We start from the raw sequence: 21411 nt of genomic DNA, 5'->3' as shown, positions 1-21411 counted from the left end.
AGGGAGAGGAAAAGGGACTTACACATGGTATTCATTGACCTAGAAAAGGCTTACGACAAAGTCCCAAGAGAAATCCTATGGAGATGCTTGGAGGCTAAAGGTGTACCTGTGGCGTACATTAGGGTGATCAAGGACATGTATGAGGGAGCCAAAACCAGGGTAAGGACAGTAGGAGGAGACTCAGAGCACTTTCCAGTTGTGATGGGGTTGCATCAAGGATCAGCTCTTAGTCCGTTCTTATTTGCCTTGGTGATGGATGGATTGACGCGGCAAATTCAAGGTGAGGTGCCATGGTGTATGCTTTTCGCGGATGACATAGTCCTGATCGATGAGACTCGTAGCGGAGTTAACGCTAAGCTGGAGGATTGGAGACAAAACTCTGGAGTCTAAAGGGTTTAAGCTGAGTAGGACCAAGACAGAGTACTTAGAGTGTAAGTTTAGTGAAGCACCTCAGGAGGCCGGCTTGGAAGTGAGGCTTGGTACCCAAGTCATCCAGAAGAAAAGTAGTTTCAAGTATCTTGGGTCTATTATGCAAGGCAGCGGGGAGATTGACGATGATGTCACACATCGTATTGGGGCAGGGTGGATGAAATGGAGGCTTGCTTCCGGAGTGTTATGTGACAAGAAGGTGCCACCACAACTTAAGGGAAAGTTCTACAAAGTGGTGGTTAGACCGACTATGTTGTATGGGGCGGAGTGTTGGCCAGTTAAGGTTTCTCACGTTCAAAAGATGAAAGTTGCTGAGATGAGAATGTTGAGATGGATGTGTGGCCACACCAGGAGTGACAGGATTAGGAATGAGGATATTCGGGACAAGGTGGGAGTGGCCTCGGTGGAAGACAAGATGCGAGAAGCGAGATTGAGATGGTTTGGGCATGTGAAGAGGAGAGACACGGATGCCCCAGTGCGGAGGTGTGAGAGGTTGGCCATGGATGGTTTCAGACGAGGTAGGGGTAGGCCAAAGAAGTATTGGGGAGAGGTAATTAGACACGACATGGCGCAGTTACAGCTTACCGAGGACATGACCTTAGATAGGAGGGTTTGGAGGACCCATATTAGGGTAGAAGGCTAGTAGATAGTCTCATTACCCTGCCTTATTAATAGTCGCATTATCGTAGTATAATTTCTTGTGCTCTAATTTATGCTATTATGCTATTATCTGTTATTTCCTGTGCTTTGATTATTCTATGTTATCTGTGTCGCTTGCGTTACTTCATTTCCATATCGCTTTGAATCTCTTAGCCGTATCTGACCTCTTTTTATGTTTTTATTGAGTCGAGGGTCTCTCGGAAACAGCCATCCTACCTTGGTAGGAGTAAGGTCTGCGTACACTCTACCCTCCCCAGACCCCACGTTGTGGGATTTCACTGGGTTGTTGTTGTTGTTGTAATATGGGCACTTCCAGTTACACTTAGGTCCTATTTCAGTTCTGTGGATTATAACATCAGATTTGTTTATATAATAGTTTCTGCGAGCTAACTTCAGATTATGGCCGGTCCCGAATCAAGATAAAGGAGAAAGATTGTGGTAGGTTCATAAAGCAGCATAAAAATAGTAAAAAAATCACGATGAATCCTCATATTGATGAATGTGTTCAAGGCGCCCGTTACGTTGACCCCACGTGTAGCACTAAATGACAAAAGGTACCGTAAAATAGTTTCTAACTGCTTTAGTCTGTTGCTTCCAGATTTCTACTTCTTCTTTTTTTTTTTTTTTTGAAACTGGTGACTGTTTCTACTTGCTTCCAGATTTCTACTTTATGAACAAACATTTCTCAAATCATAACCAAGGATGCAAGGAGTAACTTTAATTATTAGTAACTTCTCGTGGAGGTCTTGAACCAATTACCTATATGATCATACCTTTAAGTCACAAGGGTGAGCAGATAATTACTACACATAAGTGAGAGTTGGGAACATCTGTACTTGTTCTTGGTTCTGATAGTAGATAAGTCTATGATTGCAAGCAAGTACACATTTTAACAGTATCAATTGAGGCTTCTACAGGTCTTCACCAATCACAATGGTAATCAATCTCCACTCATGATTCTTACACTGACCGACCTGATGTGAACAGAAGCTAATCCTATCACTGCAGTGCTTCCTCTAACAATCACCACAGTAGTTTCCTAGGCCAGGATGAAGAGATAACAACTTAAAAGTTCTTTTCGATCAGTACAATTTTTTTAAGTCCTTTGTTTACCAGTTTATTGATCCCTTACAAGGTTTTACCTGTCTAAGGATAACAATCAAACATCTGATATCCTTCAGCGATAATGGCTTCTCCTGTTCATAGAACTCCTCATTATCGACAATCATAAGCATATGCCTGTTTCACCATAGAAAAGAAGATGTGTTATTTACTTGTGCACTGTCACACCATACAAGCAGCCCTAGAATATTTGCCCAAATGATACAACTGAATGTATTGAAGCCATAAGCTCTTACTTATAAACTGGGCAGAAAACAGATAAAGGTAATAGCCATCCAGGAGCATCTGCTGGCAAATATGGTGATTGCTCTGACAAGGATGACCATTTCTGATTTTCATGACATTGTTTCATGAAGTTCCAAAGGACAGGAACTAGTTCTGTCCGATAGGCTAGTACAGTCATAATACGTTCAAGCGGCAAAATGTTGAAAGTCGCATGAAGGAAAGCACAAACTGCACTAACAGCTGCCACATGTTTCTCATCAAACTGGCCACTATGTGAACCATTTAGAGGTGAAAACCCTCCCAGTAAAACAGTAGTCTGTTCATCAAACATAAAATATGATTCATTGTTCAAATGGATAAAATCTTGACTGAACTAATAGTGAACCATAGTCGGTACGGCAAAAATTATGCGTGCATACCAGCTGTAGAAGAAAACGTGCATCGATAGCATTGGTTATCTGTTGCTCCAAACCCAAATTCAGAACTTTTTCTGTTTGTTCATCATCAATGACCATGTCATCCTCAGACACTGAAGAATTTGAACAAAGTGTAATCAGCTCGCAATACAATTTAAAAAAAGGGAAAAGGGTCAAAAATGCTCTTGCCATTAATAGTTTGGTCCGAAAAATCCCCTATTGTTACTTAATTGGGTCAAAAATGCCCTTTTTTTAATATTGTTTTCCTAATAAAAATATAGTTTTTACAGAACCATTTTTTTGTTTCTTTTCTTTTAAGATCCCTTTAACTAATAAAAAAGTGGGAAGTCATCTTTTTTTCTTCTTAATCTCGTTTTATCAATTAAAAAAAATAGGATATATTAGCAAATGTTTATCCTACAGACATAAAATAAGTTTCCTATTTTATTAAGAATTTTTTTTTATCGCCATCTAAATGAAAATTAATAATTGGATACAATGATCTTATGTATATGACCTATATTATCCAATAAAAAAGTACATGGGGTTATTATTCTATTTTAATTGACGAAACGAGATTAAGAAGAGAAAAATATTAATTCCCACTTTTTTAGTAGTTAAAGGGATTTTAAAAGAAAAGAAACAAGAAAGGGGATTTTAAAAGAAAAGAAACAAGAAAAGGGTTCTTTAAAAATAATATTCTACTACGAAAAAATATGTTTAAAAAGAAACAATATGTTTATCAGGAAAAGGACATTTTTGAACCAATCAAGTAACAATAGGGGCATTTTTGGACCAAACAACTAACGGAGGACATTTTTGTTCAATTTCACATAATTTAAGGGCATTTTTGATCCTTTTCTGAAATGTTGTTTACATTCTTTTACCTTCTGAAATCTTATGTGTGTGAATTAGAACACCAATGAGCACATCTATTGAAGCAATAGCATGCAGGTATAACACAAATGTAATACAAGGACATACTTTCTTTACTTCCCATATTTGATGATTGGAGAGAAGGGAGTGCTTTCAACAAAAAAGTCGCAACTGTTGCAAAATCAACCGCCTGTGAACAAATATTGGAGGAAGTACTGTGATCCCGGAAGAAAATGAGCGAAGAAAACACATTCTATAAACAATAGTTTAACAAGAAACATTCCCTTTTGAAACGCAGATTCAACATTGAACAACTAATGAGCAAATCCAAATTCCCTTTTCCTTATTTGTGGCGTTACATCAGTCAACATCAAGTATCTACCTTGTAATCTTATTCATTTTAACCAAGAATAAAATATGCCATCAATTTGTATATAGCAGAAATCATGCAAAATACTCCACAGAAAAAGACAAGGTGGATATAACAATATTAAAGGTTGCCTAAATCAGCAACATAATCTACAGTAGTGAGAAAATGAACCTTTGGCTAACTCAACCCAAAAGCTAGCTCATGATTATCTGGAGTGTGGAAAACATAACATTGGGGGCCCAAAACAGTCAACCAACAATTGAAATGGATTTGACTAGAAAATAGTCCCCGGGCTTAACTCAATTCCAAAACATAGTTCATGAGATGGAGATTCTCCAAGTCCATATAAGAAGATAACCCATTCTCTTTATGAATGTGGGAAACCTAACAACTACTAACACTTATTTTCTTCTCATTCCGAAAATACAATTGATCAATACTCTGCCTCAATCTCGAACTAGTTAATGTGGCAATATCAATCCTCTATGTATCTTGATCAATTCGGGCCTATTTCATTTGACATGGGTAAGTTCTTAGTATTTTAAGGCAGATCAACACTTCTCTAACCTGAAGTTCTGTAAATCTCACACCTATTCCTAAGTGGACTCGACGTATGTGTAACAACAATAACTAGGTCTTAATCTCGACTAGTTGACATCGCCGACATGGAACTTTTGCTTCAGTGATATACATAGTTACATCCTTATTGGATCCTAGAGAATCCGAGATGGTAAGTCTTTTCTTTTTAAATAACTTCCTTTCATTTGATTTTAGGTCTAATTTACCCTTTTTAGCACCTACAATCAACACAGTATCGTAAGCAGAAAAAAGTGCATTTAGAGGTCCAGGTCCTTGTAGGACGTGTCTAAATCATCCCATGGTCCTCCTCTCATTTTATCATCCATATTGCAACTCCATATGTTGTGATAATACTTAATCTTATTTCTAATTTTGTATTACTGCACATCCATCCCTTATGACATCGTTGGCCTCCGAACCGTTCTGTAGAAGTTTTCTTTCAATCTAGCAACATTATAGGAGAGTGAATGGTGAGCCTCTGATGCAATCCTAAGTTCTGTTGCAAAAATTTGGCTTGCAATAAAAATGCTTACGAACACCATGCATATCCACTCATCCTGAAACAATAGAGATGATTTGTCAAATGCTTGGTGTGCAATAGCATGTGGCTTGAAACTGATATTCAAATGTTGAGCCGTATCAAAACTCCTGACTCTCTTCCTATAATCCTTTCGCTACAATTTATTTGACCGTCTTTTCTTTAAATCCATTTGATGAAGACTGATCCATTTTAAGTGAGCGCGTGTACAATATTTACTTGACCCAAATTTTCGCACATTCTCTGATCCACCCCTACCTTGACCTTACATGAAATTTATCCACAAATACCCCCAAACCCCAACATTTCAAAAATTAAAACTTTTGCCATGTTTTCCTTCCATACAAACTATCACCTTTTGTAGAACTATTACTTCATTAACTCAAATTATACAAATAGGCTACTCTACCTAACCTTTGACATAACTTTTTATTTTTTTAGTAGAGAATCTACAAGAAAATAAGATGCAGAAGTATACGAGAAATAGATTCTTCAAGAAAAATATGGTTCTAAACAGACTATACCCAATCTTCTACACATACTGGAATAACTTTTTATTTTTTTAGTAGAGAATCTACAAGAAAATAAGATGCAGAAGTATACGAGAAATAGATTCTTCAAGAAAAATATGGTTCTAAACAGACTATACCCAATCTTCTACACATACTGGAACCTCATTGGTACACCAAAAACATACTAGAAGAAAGAGGCTATTCCGCATATGGTCAGAATCTCCATACCATATTGACTTTAGAAGCTAATTATGTCGCCATTCCCATCCTATATGTTATGTTGTCACTGAAGTCTCCCCACCTCTTCATGGTGTTCCTTCATACACTGCATTCAAAAGGTAGTGTAACACTCCTGGTCCTCCATTTCTTTATCCACACGTCCATATTTTTTGTGCTATCAGCTCCCCCCATAGAGTTGATCCTCCGTCCCAAATCTCTACAGTAATTTCGTTGTAACGTTTTGTTTAACACTTTAAGATTCTTCATACTTGGTCACCACTGTTTCGAGAAAGTTACGATATCCAAACTTACTAAATGGTGCTTGCTATGATCTTGATCTTCCGGCCACACTGGCCAGTTTCAGCAAAAGTGACATGTAGTATGTAGGAATCTTGACAATGCACTCTCTATCCCTTTCCTCCTTACGAACAAGTATCTCTCTTTCCATCCAACTAGCCTCTTCTCAACTCGTTTGATGACCAGATTCCATGTTGCTTGTTCCTTAATCGAGGCCCCCAACGCCAACCCAGGTAGATAGTAGGAAGAGCACTAATGTTCTCAATAAGTACGTATGTTATCTGCTTGATGATACCTCTCCCGTTGGAACGATCTGACATCTTGAGGTTTGACCTCAAGTTTTAACATTACTTGTAACCACATTTGAATCGGTCCCACGTATCATGGTTTATTTCCATCGGCATCACAAAAACTAATAGATCAATAACAAAGAGGAGGTGAGAGATCCTCACACAATTTCGTCCCTCAATTGACACAGAGGAATTCCTCAAGTAGCCTCCTACCACAACTCTGTCCATCACCCTGCTCAAAGCTTCCTTCATCAGAATAAAAAAGTGTGGGAGATGATTTCCTTGACACGATATCTTTCACAAAAGAAATCAACCCCCTTCTAATAAAATCTCACTTCCCAACATGTACCTCTCAAAACTAATTCCTTCAAAAGATATGTAACCAACCCCAGTCTTATCAAATCATTTATAGAATATTTCCTTAATCTCTAACCCCAGTTGAATTAGCCTAAATAAAATGTGAGAGGAAGTATCACGTGGAATCAATTCATGCCAAATAAAGCATTTGGGATTGCCAAAGAATGAGAGTACCTTCGTTGATATAAGATTCCAACAAGCAACTGTACTAGTAGATTCCAAGCAATAAAATTATGTTGCAGTCCCAACCAAGTTGGAGTCAGCTATATGAATCTTCACTAATCAGGTTCTCCACCTAAATTAATAAAAACTACTAGAAGTTCTATATTTCCTATTGCATAAAAATATCTCACTATATGAATCCTCACTGATCATGTTACCCATTTAAATTCATCTCAGGCCAATATTATACAGAACAAAAACAAAAATGAAAAGTACTAGAAGTCCTCTATGTTTCCTACTGGCATAAGAATCAGTAAAAGCCTCCTTTAAAGCATAGGACATAAAGTAACGTATTAATATGATTGAAATATATTTTCAATTATTTGGTATGGCCGATATAAGAAGATTCTTCCACTGATGCCTACACTAAAGCGCCAACTAAGCGAGGTGAAGCAAACAACTTGGGCTTCACCGGCTTCAGGGCTCAAACGCCCTTTAAGTGAGCCTTTAACAACACTGATAACTGCACATCCATCTTACCATCCGCATCTCTGCAACACTCATCTTGTGGATAAGTTGGACTTTAGTGACCTAACATTCAATGTCATACAACATTGTTGGTCTTATAACTGTTTTATACTACTTACCTTCCGTTTTGGTAGCCACTCTCCTGTCATATAACACTCTGTAGCACATTTTCATTTCAACCATCTGATTCTGATTCTATATGTAACATCTTCATCTTTCATTCATTCTCTTGGAATAACGAGCCTAGATATTTGAATTGTTTGAATTTAGCACCATATCAACTACTCTGGACATTCTAGATTCAGCCATAAAATCACTCAAACTTCTCAATTACCAGTTTCAAAAAAAAAAAAAAAAATACTCAAACTTCTACTTATCCTAAAACTCTTTAGTCTCTAGATTGTTTCTCCACAGATCAAGCTTTTTGTTGATACCCTTGTTGGTTTCGTCAATTAATATAATCTTGTTAGCAAATAACATTCACCACGAGACCTCATCTTGTATTGGTTAGCTCATCCATAATTAGGGTAAACAAGGGCGTGCTCAATATTGATCCCTGGCGTAAACCCACGGTTATGGGAAACTATTTTGTATCTACTACTACTGTTCTCACGCTAGTGACGAGTCATGCATACATGTCCTTATGGCATAGGTTTCAAACATAAATGACAGTAATTATAAAACTTGTACGACAAAAAAAAAATCTCTTTTTATTTGAGTACAACAATGGCATGTCTTTAGTCTTTACCATAGTGAATGATTCTGGCTGAGCAAAAGCAGGTCCAACAACTTCCAACAGATTCCCAAGAAGGATAGCGTATCCAGGTAGATCGATCGCTATATCAGGAGGGAGGACATTAATATGGTCTTTCATGCATAATGTCATCTGATGAAAATAATGACGACTCACTGATGGACTTGCAAAGACCTGCATAATAAAATGAAACTAGCTGACTAAGCCATTAGGAAATATAAAAGAAACGTGGGCAAACAGAACATAAACATCCCAGAAGCATAAATCTGAAGCTTCCACATGAAGATGAACAACTGTAAGGCACAGATCTGAGATATAAGCTGATAATTCCTGCAGATCATCCTAAAGACCAATTTACTTGAACTAGCAAAAGAGCAACTTGATACTTGGTAAAGGATTATTCCTCAATCTGATCCTCTACAGAAATAATCATGTTCCACTTCAACATTGTAACCAATTACCTCTTTTAGGTGAGGGAAAAACCGCCATAAAAATGGAATTGTAAGAATCTGGGATGGGAAGCAACACTTTGGGTCAACACTTGGGCAAGTACAAGTGCTTTGACCAATATGAGATGTAATTAGTGCAAGCACATGCTCGAATGAAGATACAACCCTGTTGGAAGCTGGAAAGCTTCTTTCCTGCAAAAGTTAAGCTGCATCCTGTCACTCTTCAAACTTTGATATACACCAAGGCAAGTAGATATTTGGACTCTTGAGATACTAGCACACCAAAACAGAAAAACAAGTGAATCATGCATGCAAAAAAATTAAGGTTGTCTTATTTATATTATATCCCATCCGAAGAAATATTGTTTTGATGTATATTGTCCAAAGCATTTGTAGAAGGTCCTAAGCACAAGATACTTGTCCAACTTAGTCCCCCAATATCTTCCCTTCACTAATTTCTCACATCATATCAAAGTTTACGATCTCGATAGATATTCAAGTCTTTAAAGCTTGCCAGTGGGCAGCTTTTATATATATATATATATTATTAGTAGCCTATATCTTCTGCAAAGAATGTTCAAGAGTTAATGAGAAAAGATGAGAGATGTTGTGAATGAATTGTTTGATTATTCCCTCAAACATGTTGGGGCTTAAATAGTGTTTACAAGTAATTCTAAAAAGAAAAACAAACAAAGTAATTCTCACAAGGAAAGGGAAGTAATTTTTATTTTGAATTACACAACTATAAGAACCATGGGATCTTGCCATATTTATAATCCCTCATTCTTAATACTCCCCCTCAAGTTGAAGCGTACATATTGTATGCTCCTAACTTGCCCCAGATATACTCAATTCTGGAGCCACAAATATACTCAACTTCATCTGATGAGTGCTCGATGAAGCAGCGGATGTCATTGGAGTAGGCGATGAGTTACTAGGCGGACTTTGTGTGCCAAGTTGAGCTTGCAGCTGTAGATGAGGATAATAATTGTTGCTTCACAATCTCGTACCGAAGATAGTCCTCATAATCAATACTAGTCAGTATAATAGAATGAGTATTCGGTATCTCTTGCATCAAGTGAAGGTATGATTCCAGTTTCATTGGTCTGAACTACCATTATAATTTAGGAATAAGAAGAAATTCTTTTTGCTTTTGTGTGAGATTAAGAATAAGAAGATATTTGTAAGGTAATAGTTCTTAATTTTTAATTGAACTAGAGGAAGTGAAGGAAATTTGAGATAAGAGAGAGAACTCTTTTTTTAAACCAGAAAAAGAATTAGAGGAAGTCGTACTAGAAGAGGGATAGAAAGAATTTTGAATTATGGAGAAAGAAATTTTAGAGTAAGGACTCAAACCGTTGGCTTTGATTCCAGAATAGAAACTCACTAGCAAAAGGATTTTCGGAGTAAGGACACAAACACTGGATTCTAATAGAAATTCAAGATCTGAGGAGGGTATTGGTTGCGTAGAAAGTAGAAGCGCGGGTCACCGAAGAGATAGTGGCAGCATATCGGTCGCCGGAGAAATGAATGATGCTGAATAGAGAGAGGAGCATCAATTGCTGGAGAGAAGAGTTCTGCTAGCCACCAAACGGAAGAAGAAAAGAAGAAAATCATTGGCGGCACACGTTGGCCGGCATCACCCCCTGTTAGCGAAAGCTATTTGCATCTCTACCAAAATCTTAGAAGCTCTGATGCTATGTAGAAAATGAAAAAGGAAAGAGAAATTGGGAATGAATTGCTTAATTATTGCCTCAAACATGTTGGGATTTAAATAGTGTTTACAAGTATTCCTAAAATACATGCATAGATAGACGCCGTGATTGACTTTTTGAGCTCATTACGTATAAAATAATGTAGGCACTATTAGAAATATTTACGACACTTGTTGCTGAGATAAATACAATAATTTTAACAATCAAAATAAAATCCTAAAAAGAGAAGGAACATAAAAGGAAAGTAATTCCTATTTCTAATTACACAATATGAGGACTCTAAACCTTTCCTCTATATACACACACACACACATATATTTTTTATTACAAAAGCAAACGCGCGCGCACACACACCTATATACATTGATGTGTGTGTGTATATATGCAGTGGCGAAGCAACGATTTTTATTAAGCGGGTTCAAAATTATAAAGAAGTAAACATACGAAAAAGCTAAGGGGGTTCAACATCTAGCATATAGAACCTTGTATATACAGTGTAATTTTTCACCAAAGGGATCCGAACCCCCCTCGGCCCAACCTAGCTCTGCCCCTGTATGTATGTATATCACTCCCTCCGTCCCAATTTATGTGACACCATTTGACTTGGCACAAAGTTTAAGCAAGAAAGGAAGACTTTTGAAATTTGTGGTATAAAAACAAACCTTAAACATTCGTGTGACTATAAATCATTTCATTAAGGGTAAATGGAGAATTTTAAAGTTAAATTATTTCTAATTTTAGAAAGGTGAATTTTTTTCGAGTCTGACTTTGTCGAGTGCGCAGGTGATGGGGGAGAAGTTAAGGGCTATAGGGGCTTGGGAGAGTAGAGGGGACGCGAGCAGTATGTGGGATAGGACGGCGAGCTGCATTAGGGAAGCAGCTAGAGATGTTCTGGGAGTCTCGAGAGGTCGCCGTGGTGGGCGACGAGGGGACTGGTGGTGGAATGGAGAAGTCCAAGGGAAGGTGGAAGCAAAGAAGGTGGCGTACGCGAAGTTGGTAGACAACAAGGATGATGAGGAGAAACGGACGAATAGGGAAAGGTATAAGATTGCGAGAACGGAAGCAAAGTTGGCAGTTTCGGCGGCAAAAACGGCAACTTTCGAACGTCTATATGCAGAATTAGAGGACAAAGGCGGGGATAAGAAGTTGTTCAGGCTAGCCAAGGCGAGGGAGAGAAAGGCACGGGACCTGGATCAAGTAAAGTGCGTCAAGGACGAGGATGGCAAAGTATTGGTGGAGGAAGCTCTCATTAAACGGAGATAGCAGTCATACTTCCATAAACTCTTGAACGAGGAAGGTGATAGAGACATTTTGTTGGGAGATTTGGAGTACTCTGAGAGGCGTCGCGATTTTGGGTATTGTAGGAGTATCAAGGTGGAGGAGGTTAAGGGTGTTGTTCGTGGGATGCGCAGGGGAAGAGCTATCGGGCCTGACGAGATCCCTGGAGAGTTTTGGAAGAGTGCGGGCAGGGCAGGTTTGGAGTGGTTGACTGGATTGTTTAATGTTACTTTTAAGACGGCGAAGATGCCTGAGGAATGGAGGTGGAGTATGATGGTTCCTTTGTATAAGAACAAGGGTGATATTCAAAGTTGCAACAACTATAGAGGGATCAAACTGCTAAGCCACACTATGAAAGTGTGGGAAAGGGTGGTGGAGATGAGGGTGAGAAGAGGCGTGTCCATTTCAGAGAACCAGTTCGGATTCATGCCGGGGCGCTTGACTACAGAAGCCATCCATCTTGTGAGGAGACAGGTGGAGCAGTATAGGCAGAGGAAGGACTTGCACATGGTTTTCATCGACCTAGAAAAGACTTACGACAAAGTGCCAAGAGAGGTTTTATGGAGATGCTTGGAGGCCATAGGTGTACCTGTAGCATACATTAGGGCGATCAAGGACATGTATGAGGGAGCCAAGACCAGGGTAAGGACAGTGGGAGGAGACTCGGAGCACTTCCCGGTGGAGATAGGGTTACACCAGGGATCAGCTTTTAGCCCATTTTTATTTGCCTTAGTGATGGATTGTTTGACGCGGCAAATTCAAGGTGAGGTGCCATGGTGTATGTTATTTGCGGATGACATAGTCTTGATTGACGAGACTCGTAGCGGAGTGAACGCTAAGCTGGAAATTTGGAGACAAACTCTGGAGTCTAAAGGGTTCAAGTTGAGTAGGACCAAGATAGAGTACATGGAGTGCAAGTTCAGTGACGTGACACATGAGCCTGGTGTGGAAGTGAGGCTTGGTACCCAGGCCATCCCAAAGAAAGGAAGTTTCAAATATCTTATAGGTCTATTATACAAGAAAATGGAGATATTGAAGATGATGTCTCACATCGTATTGGTGCAGGGTGGATGAAATGGAGGCTTGCTTCAGGAGTGCTGTGTGATAAGAAGGTGCCACCAAAACTTAAAGGCAGGTTCTACAAAGTGGTTGTGAGACCGACTTTGTTGTACGGGGCAGAGTGCTGGGCAATCAAGAGCTCTCACGTCCAAAAGATGAAAGTTGCGGAAATGAGAATGTTACGATGGATGTGTGGGCACACCAGGCGAGATAGGATTAGGAATGAAGATATCCGGAATAAGGTTAGAGTAGCATCAGTGGAGGACAATATGAGGGAAGCGAGGCTGAGATGGTTTGGGCATGTGAGGAGGAGAGACACATGCCCCAATGCGGAGGTGTGAGAGGTTAGCTATGGATGATTTCAGAAGAGGTAGAGGTAGGCCGAAAAAGTATTGGGGAGAGGTGCTGAGACAGGACATGGCGCAGTTTCAGCTTACCGAGAACATGACCTTAGATAGGAGGTTATGGAGGACTCAGATTAGGGTAGAAGGCTAGTAGGTAGTCGTTGTTTCGATCGATAATCTATTGTTCTTTGATTCTTGCTACTATATGTTGTTTCTTGTGCTTCGATTATCTTATCTATCTGTGGTAGCTACTGCTTCCTTTTTCAAACGGCTCTATCTTGACTAATTCGCTTTCTTTAGTTTCATTTGCATTTTGCTTTGAACTGCTTGTGCTTATCTAACCTTCTCATTGTGTTTTCTCTTGAGCCGAGGGTCTTTCGAAAACAGCCTCCCTATCTTCCGAGATAGGGGTAAGGTCTGTGTACACTTTACCCTCCCCAGACCCCACATTGTGAGATTTCACTGGGTAAGTTGTTGAATTTTTTTTTTTCTGGGGACAGACTAAAAAGGAAAGGGTGCCACATAAATTGGGACAGAGAGAGTAATAATTTACAAATCCTTAACAAATGTATTGGAAGCATAGGATTGAAGAGAGTCGTATGAAAGCCCTGCATTTCAACATTAGTTCGGATATCGGGAATCTCCATGAAAACTTACAAGCTTGTCACACAACTCCATCACCTTTCGCTCCATACTTTCTAGCTCCCAAGAGTAGAAGAGCAATTTACGGCAATAAAACCAGTTGGCAGAATGTAAAACTAATCCATAACTACAACCTACTTGGATTTTGTGATCACTTCCTTGAAAACTATACTTAAAAACTCATTGTGGAGCTCTAAAAGAAAGTATCAGCTGATATGGCATATGTGGAGATGGATTACTCTAATCCTACTATGCAGACAGTGCAGGAAACTTCAACATACAGGTGACAGAACTACAATAGCTATATTCAGAACTCAGGATAGGAATCATATGTTAGCAATAGCTTTTCTTCTTTTAGCTAGTTCCAATTTTGAACATTATGTAGTAACTTTTGATTTTCTGGTTGCTACGAACAGTCAGGAGGCTCAATACCAAGTAACATATTAGTTTAAAAATAAAAACATATGCTATGGCAGGTTGTAAAATAATTTAATTAAATAGCTCTTGTACTTGTAGAAGCAGGCAGAAAATATACATGGTAGAGGAAAGAAAGTATCAGTTGAGTTCATATTGCGTATGCTATACCTTGCCAATCAGAACAATTTCCCTAAATAAGGAATATATATTACTTTGAAGAAGATAGGTGACAGTGCTGCAAGCCCAAGGAAGTCTTAAATCAATCAACAATGTAACTGCATCCAACAAGAGTATTGCTGATGTACAGGACTTCTCAGATTCCATAAAAAGTTGATCTCTCAACTTATTCCTGCATGGACATGGCTCACATGAGTAAAATAAAGACATGAAAGCACTTGTTTAGCGTTCCAATTGGACTTGAGTCCTACAAAAACTGGTATCCTACAGATGTTAAATAAAACAGCTTATTTCAGAAAATGACACTACACGTGAGTAAACACAGTTCTCACGTGAGTAAACATAGTTCTATGACTGGTATAGTAGATACATCAAAATAAATGCCTGCCCCAAGCAACCTCAGCAAAGCTAACTAAATTTCAAAATTTAGCAGAGTAAAACTACTCCCCTCCCCCCTCTCGCAATAAAGAGTTCAAAGCCAGCAGCTATAAAGCATGTTATCAACGTGTCAGGATTATAGAACGATGAAAGACGTCATAAAATAGCATAGTTTTAGTTATATGATAGAAAACGTTTGCTGTATCAAGCTTTCCTCCGAGAATAGCTACTAAATATGTTAGGGAAGAAAGTTGGAAGAGAATACATGTAAAAATGGGACCATAGAGGCTGTATAGCCCCTTTGCCAGCACTGTAAATCTTGTTAACCAGCTCACTAACGCTAACTTTTAATAGTGACATCCAATAATTCTTGCAACCCAGGGGCAACTATCTTTAGGGTGGTGAAGGTGAAGCTCCAAGTGGTCTTTCAACATAACTCACATAGCACAAAAAATAGAATGAAATGCGAAATACAGAGGACTGATCAATGGCAATATAAAGATCTGGAGTTCAGGTCCAATACAATCCAAAGAAGTTTAAGGAAAGAACTTATTTTTTGATGAATAACACGAAAGAATCGATTTATCCCTCTTTTCTTGAATATTATATATTTGCTACACAATTAGATTGATTTTAAGCTTTTAGATAATAAGGTCAAATAACTCTCTTTCTCTGTGTTCGACAGAGACAAGAGTAACATTAACCAAATGAAGTTCAAGTGCTTCATATGGGAAAGTAAATCAAGAAGAAATGAAGAAATGAAGTAAGGTCTTGAGTTAACCTGTTCCCATAAACAGCCCGAATACAAGCATGAACATATTTCTTTACTCTGCATCTCACCAAGGCAGGATTGGAAGCGTACTCCGTACCAGCAAAGAGGCTAACAATATCCCCTGTAAAATTCCTGCACACTGTTAATGCTAAAGGCAAGCTTCCGACATGCAAAACTCAAGAGGTTAATGACAGAGAAACAAATGAATAACATGTAATGATTAACCAAAAAAAAAAATCTAATTAGAGTACCAAGAATAAATATTTTTTTTGACGCAGTTAAACTTGAACACGAAGATGCTATGAACAAAACATGCACTTAAAGAAACAAGGTCAGTTGTGTAACTTAGAAGTATCTGATAAAAGAAACAAGGTCAGTTGTGTAACTTAGAAGTATCTGATAAGTTGCAGCATAAATAATGAGTTTTGACAAAGCACCACATTCCATAAAAGCTGGCAAAGAAAAATTAAATTAAACCATTAGTCATACACTTGATTTTCGCCAGACAACAATATATCAATTATTTAGCATGGAACCCCAAAAGATCTCAAGAATATGAAGAGATACCTAAATAATACAATCCAATGCCATTACAGGGGACTTCCATTGAAAGGTAACTTAAGTTTCAGGGATTACTAAAGCCATGGAACCAACACAATTCAACACTCCATCAAAGCCCAAAACATTATCAAGCAAGCATTTGTTTGCCATGATGCAGATCCGCAGCTTGACTTCTAAAGTTCTAAAATATTCATCAATTCATATGACTTACGTAGATAGCTTAACACATATGATGTGAAGTGATAAAATTTTCTTTTTAAAGCCATCATTAACCATCTCTTATCGGCAGACGGAACCAGAATCAAACAGGAAACACACAGCTTCACAACTCCAGATAAATGAAGGCACTCAGTATGTGCTACATAAATTGTCCACATGAAATTGACAAAGAGAGGAAACAAACCGCTATCTCGAACAAACTCTAGTAGCGATCGGCATGTCTCCACAAGGACAGAAACATCAGTAGTGTATGTTGGATTGAAAAAAAAAAGTAGCTGACGCAGAAAATCTGAATCTGGACCGAAACACTGCCTGAACACACATGGGAAAAAATAAAATAAAAAGCTAATCCTCAAAGATTCTAGAAAGAAGCTCATACAACTTCATGGGATAAGTGCAAAGAAAAGAGAACATATCAGAGCACCCAATTACATGACCTAACAGGGGGGGAGGACATTGCATCTAAAGCAACATATTAAAGAGACCAAAAAAGCAATATAGGTAAACCTGTCAACAGGGTGGCAGCGCTTCCCATATGTTTTTAAAAAATTCTCACGAACTTTAGAACGTTCAGCTTCCACCTCCTTTCTACCTCTGAAGCATTTCTGTATTCAGTACTTATTCAAGTCAAAAAAAGTAACAAGTCCTAGATGATTCTAGCAAGAGAGGTTATCCAAACATATCCAAACAATTTGAGTCAAATATAGCCAAAATAAAAGAGAAAGGCATAGGGAGATAGAGAAGGTGCAAGACAGAACTTGCAAATTGTCACATTAGATGATCTTGGAAAAGTCTTTTGTCGTTTCTATTGGCAAGAGCAACTAAGAGCCCAAAACTTAAGAATAAAATAAGCACTCAAGGCAGTTGACAATCTGTCTGGTGTGAAAAAAAGTATCTGCGTGGATCTATACATTCCTACAAAGGATTTGCATATACGTGAGGAATAGCCTCCTGTTTTTAATGTCTTTTTGGTGCACCCACGAATTCCTATTTGTATAATAGACTGGGTGTCTTTCGTATAGAATCATATATTTATGTAGATTCTCTACTTTTTGGTGTACCTCTTGCACACGGGGGCTTTCTCGGTACCAATAAAATTATATTTGATATGGAAAAGGGGGGAGATTCTATCAGTTGTGATTGTAGATAATGATTTCAAATACAATGACACTTTCAAAATACAAACAATTATGTGGTGCTCTAGATCCTCCGATTCCTCTAGTTTTTAGTGAATACAAACACATAAATAAACCTGATTACATCTTGCATTTTTCTTGCCATAATTTGACGTACCTATCCTAAAACCAAGAGAGAGATGAATATATGAACTTTAAGATACTCCCTTGCTTCAGTTTAGCAAGTTTTTTATTTTTATTTTTATAAGTCATTTTTATTAAAGGAAACAGTATCAAGGTGATACTGTTAAAAGTACAAAAGTACATTAAATAACTACGCTGTCTAGCAAGTCCAGCGAATTATGCAAATCCAACACTACATTTCCTTCTTTCCAAAAGTACAAGAAATGAAACAATTATATTTCACTGACTGCAATTGACTCCTCTTTCCTTCGAAGCATCTCATATTCCTCTCCTTTCATAAGGTCCAAATTATGCATAGAGGAATGTTAACCCAGATATTCTTTAAGGCTGAATCTGGCAAACAAACGCCCAACTTTCAAGCACCTCTCGGAACTTCCTAGGGCTTACCCAGTGGGAGCTATACATTGTGAAAAACGTAGACCGCACCTGCCTAGAAAATTCACAGTGCAAAAAAATGTGGTCCACAGATTCACATGCTCTTTCACACAAGAAGCATCTACTACATAGAAACCATCTCCTTTCATCAAGTTTTCTTGAGTCAGGCATGCTCCATGTGCCACTTGCCAGCCAAAACAAGCAACTTTTATTGGTACAGTTTAGCAGGTTTGACTGATGGAAATTAAAATCAAGGACAAAAATCTCACTAGCTTATTGCAAGGATTTTGGTTGCAAGGGGCATTTGCTAACAGGGCTAACAAATATTTTTTTATTTTATCCACTAGAATTTGGAGCTGATAAAATAGTAAAACCTTACCTTTACAGCTTTACTATCTAATATCTACAGACGGGCGAGTTTTATTTGTAAGTGTCTATGAATGGACTAGTCAATGGGTATCAAATTTATCATATTATTAATGTCAATATGAGGAGTGAACCCAATGTAAGATGATATTATCAGAATTGCGATTCCAGGATGTTCTGTATAGGCCCTAGAAAGCATCAGCTTTCAAAACAAAAATTGAGGTCTCATACAAGGATTTGAGACGAAAGCATATACCAAGTGAAAGAATTGAGGGCGGGTAGGCTGAGTGGGAGGTTACCATGAAGTAGAGAAACGACAAGAATGGGGGAAAAGGAGGCTGAACTGAGAAGACAGTCTTCAAGGTGAATTTTGCGTCTGAAGTTCGCTCCTTTCTAAAGCTACGAAAGTAGAGAAAAGGGAAGGATCCAGAGAAGGAGGGGTTACAGTTTAGTAAAACCTCCCAACACGCCAATTAAAATAAAAAACTGGAACACGAGAGGTTAAAAAGACCCCTCTAGAAAATGTGGTAGTGAAGGATATGCTGAAACCGAAAGCAAACTTGATGTGTCTGCAGGGGACCAAAGTGTCAAATGTTAAATATAATAGTTCTTCATTATTGCGGGCCAATAATATGAAACAAAAGGATGTTAGAAGTTATGGAGGTGCTTCACAGATACTCCGATATGTACATTTTAGCATGACAACAAGAGTTATTTTCAGGTGACGAGGTGCATCATAAATGACCTCTTACATGGGCATTAACATAGAATTTATCAATTAGATATGCAGATAAAAGAACATAAATGGAAATGGAAAAACTCCCCAAGTGTCTTCTCTGACTTTAATAATGAAAATTGGAGTTATAGACCTGTCTTTGTCATGGGCGAAAAAACTTCGAGATATAGAAATGAGCCCAAATTGGAAAGAATCATGATCTCTACAAGATGGGAAGAGAAGCATCACGACTCCATCTGGAGAACTTTGTTGAGGCCAATCTCAAATCGTATTCCTTAATTCTTGATAGCGGAGGAATCCAAGGACTCATCGTTGTTAGAGTTTGAGAAGATGTGGCTTCAACGTCAAAACTTTAAGAAGACAGGGAAATCATGGTGGAAGACCCACTCAATTACCGAAAGACAAGATTTTATGTGTTAAAGATGTTGCAAAGTGATTGTTTCTTTTACTACGTTATCCTATTATTTTTTTGAAACTGGTAAATTTTTCTATATTTCATATGTAGCAAACAGTACTTAGGTAGTACTGAAACCGTATTTACAAGAAAGTCTACTGTCCTCTCTCTATATTGTATCTAAAACATCAATTGTAGTGACAGTATCATTTGAGTAGATCTGATTGCACCAAAAACACAACAGCAAAATAAAGCTTAACTTGATCTTCTGCACCCCATTCTCCACATTCTCAAAACATCTGGAGTTTCTCTCCTACCAAATTGTCCACCAAATGCAAGCAGGGATAATTCTCCATCTAGTCCTGTCCTTTGCCTGTAAGCCTATTTCCTCCCAGCTTTTAAGAGCATCTGTAACCTTCCCATGCATGGTCCAGGAAATGCCTTTGAGATTAAGAATAATTCTCCATAGATGAGCTGTTATCTTACAGTGAAGGAAAAGATGGTTAACTGTCTCTGATGTTTCCCCACACAAAAAGCACCTGGAACATAAAATGAAGCCTCTTTTCATCAAATTATCTTGTGTAAGAGCTGCTTCTTTAGCCAGTAGCCACACAAAACAGGCAACTTTGTGAGAAATTTTTGTTTTCCAGATGTGTTTCCAAGGCCAGTTGGCTATCTGCTGATTGGAATAATTCATCAACTTGTAAGCTGCATTAACTTTGAATAAACCCTTAGTGCTGCCTTGCCACCATAATACATCTTCACCTGTCTGTAGTCCACTAAACTGCTCTAATGTACTAAAGAATTCAACCACTCTTTGCGCTTCCCAGTCATTGATATGTCTTCTAAAAATGATGTTCCATCCTTGAGGTGTCCACATCTCTGCATACTGAAGATATCTGGGAAGACCACATCTAATCTTCCAAATTCATGCCAATTGTCCTTCCAAAAGCTAGTTTTACTCCCATCAAACACTTTGATCTTGGAATTATCCCTCAACTCAATCCACAGTGTTCTAATGGATCTCCATAGGCTAACCCCAAATGGTGTAGTGACCTCCTTAGTCATCCATTTGTCTTCCTGTTCATACTTTGCTTTAATAATATTCTCCCAAAGGAGTTGATTCTCATTGGTGAACTTCCACAACCATTTCATTCTAAGAGCTTTACTCTGAATCTTCAAGTTCTTGATCCCTAACCCTCCAAGATTCTTGCCAAAAGTGATTGCTTTCCACTTAATCCTATTATTTTGCTGCTATTACTGCTTATTATTATTATTTATTATTACTAATGCTTTTTCATCTCTCCTTGAGTCGGGGGTCTATCGAAAACAGCCTCTCCACCCGTCAAAATGTAGGGTAAGGTCTGCGTAAACTCTACCCTCCCCAGACGGCCCCGGCCCCACCTGGTGGGATTATACTGGGTATGTTGTTGTTGCAAAGTGACTTGAAAGAATGGAATTAACAGGTGTTTGGAAATGTTGATGCAGATACCGTAATTGATATCCACAACTTCAGTTAATTTGAGCAAGGATGAGAGGCCCCAAGAGAAACAATTAAGAAACTAGGGTCGAGTGCAAAGGAACAATCAAATTGTTATCGGAAAACATTGTCTTCTTTTCCAGGGTGAGGTTTTCCATCATGATTAATCAAAATGCTTTCATTTTTCCAACAGAAGTGAAGGAAAACATTGTCTTCTTTCTCCAAGTGAGCTGGAGAAAACATATCCTCTCCACATCTCTTGTTTGCAGACGGCACCCTAACATTTTGTTGTAAATATATGAGAGATCTGATTTCAAGATCCTGACATAAATTGAAGCAGTTAACTTTGCATCAATGTAATAAAGTATGAGTTGATTCCAGTTGGTTGGTTAAAAT

At 38.3% G+C, this 21411-nt stretch overlaps 1 protein-coding gene across 9 annotated transcripts in view; it reads right to left on the bottom strand.

Annotated features, from left to right (window-relative positions):
* Positions 1 to 21411, bottom strand: part of LOC132626692 (E3 ubiquitin-protein ligase UPL6) — a 58455-nt gene that overhangs the window by 24298 nt on the left and 12746 nt on the right. For 6 of the 9 annotated variants that reach the window (XR_009577582.1, XR_009577583.1, XM_060341644.1 and 3 more), the window contains exons 2-12: positions 16853 to 16950; positions 16530 to 16657; positions 15575 to 15686; positions 14407 to 14587; positions 8796 to 8975; positions 8329 to 8508; positions 3837 to 3918; positions 2856 to 2965; positions 2448 to 2752; positions 2232 to 2328; positions 2054 to 2128 (exon numbers count right to left, since the gene is read on the bottom strand). Coding sequence is in view for 7 of the 9 variants with exons in the window: in XM_060341644.1 (XP_060197627.1) it covers positions 2054 to 2128; positions 2232 to 2328; positions 2448 to 2752; positions 2856 to 2965; positions 3837 to 3918; positions 8329 to 8508; positions 8796 to 8975; positions 14407 to 14587; positions 15575 to 15686; positions 16530 to 16657; positions 16853 to 16950 (1548 nt within the window). In the remaining 2 variants the exon portion in view is untranslated. Of the gene's footprint in view, positions 1 to 2053; positions 2129 to 2231; positions 2329 to 2447; positions 2753 to 2855; positions 2966 to 3836; positions 3919 to 8328; positions 8509 to 8795; positions 8976 to 14406; positions 14588 to 15058; positions 15541 to 15574; positions 15698 to 16529; positions 16658 to 16852; positions 16951 to 21411 lie in introns of those variants that run through there. The other 3 variants (XM_060341638.1, XM_060341642.1, XM_060341641.1) reach the window with 3 other exon arrangements.

This window comes from Lycium barbarum, chromosome 2 (assembly GCF_019175385.1).
Source record: "Lycium barbarum isolate Lr01 chromosome 2, ASM1917538v2, whole genome shotgun sequence".
Lineage (NCBI taxonomy): Eukaryota > Viridiplantae > Streptophyta > Magnoliopsida > Solanales > Solanaceae > Lycium > Lycium barbarum.
The sequence above is the reverse complement of the archived record's forward strand: the minus strand, read 5'-3'. Positions and strand labels throughout refer to the sequence as shown.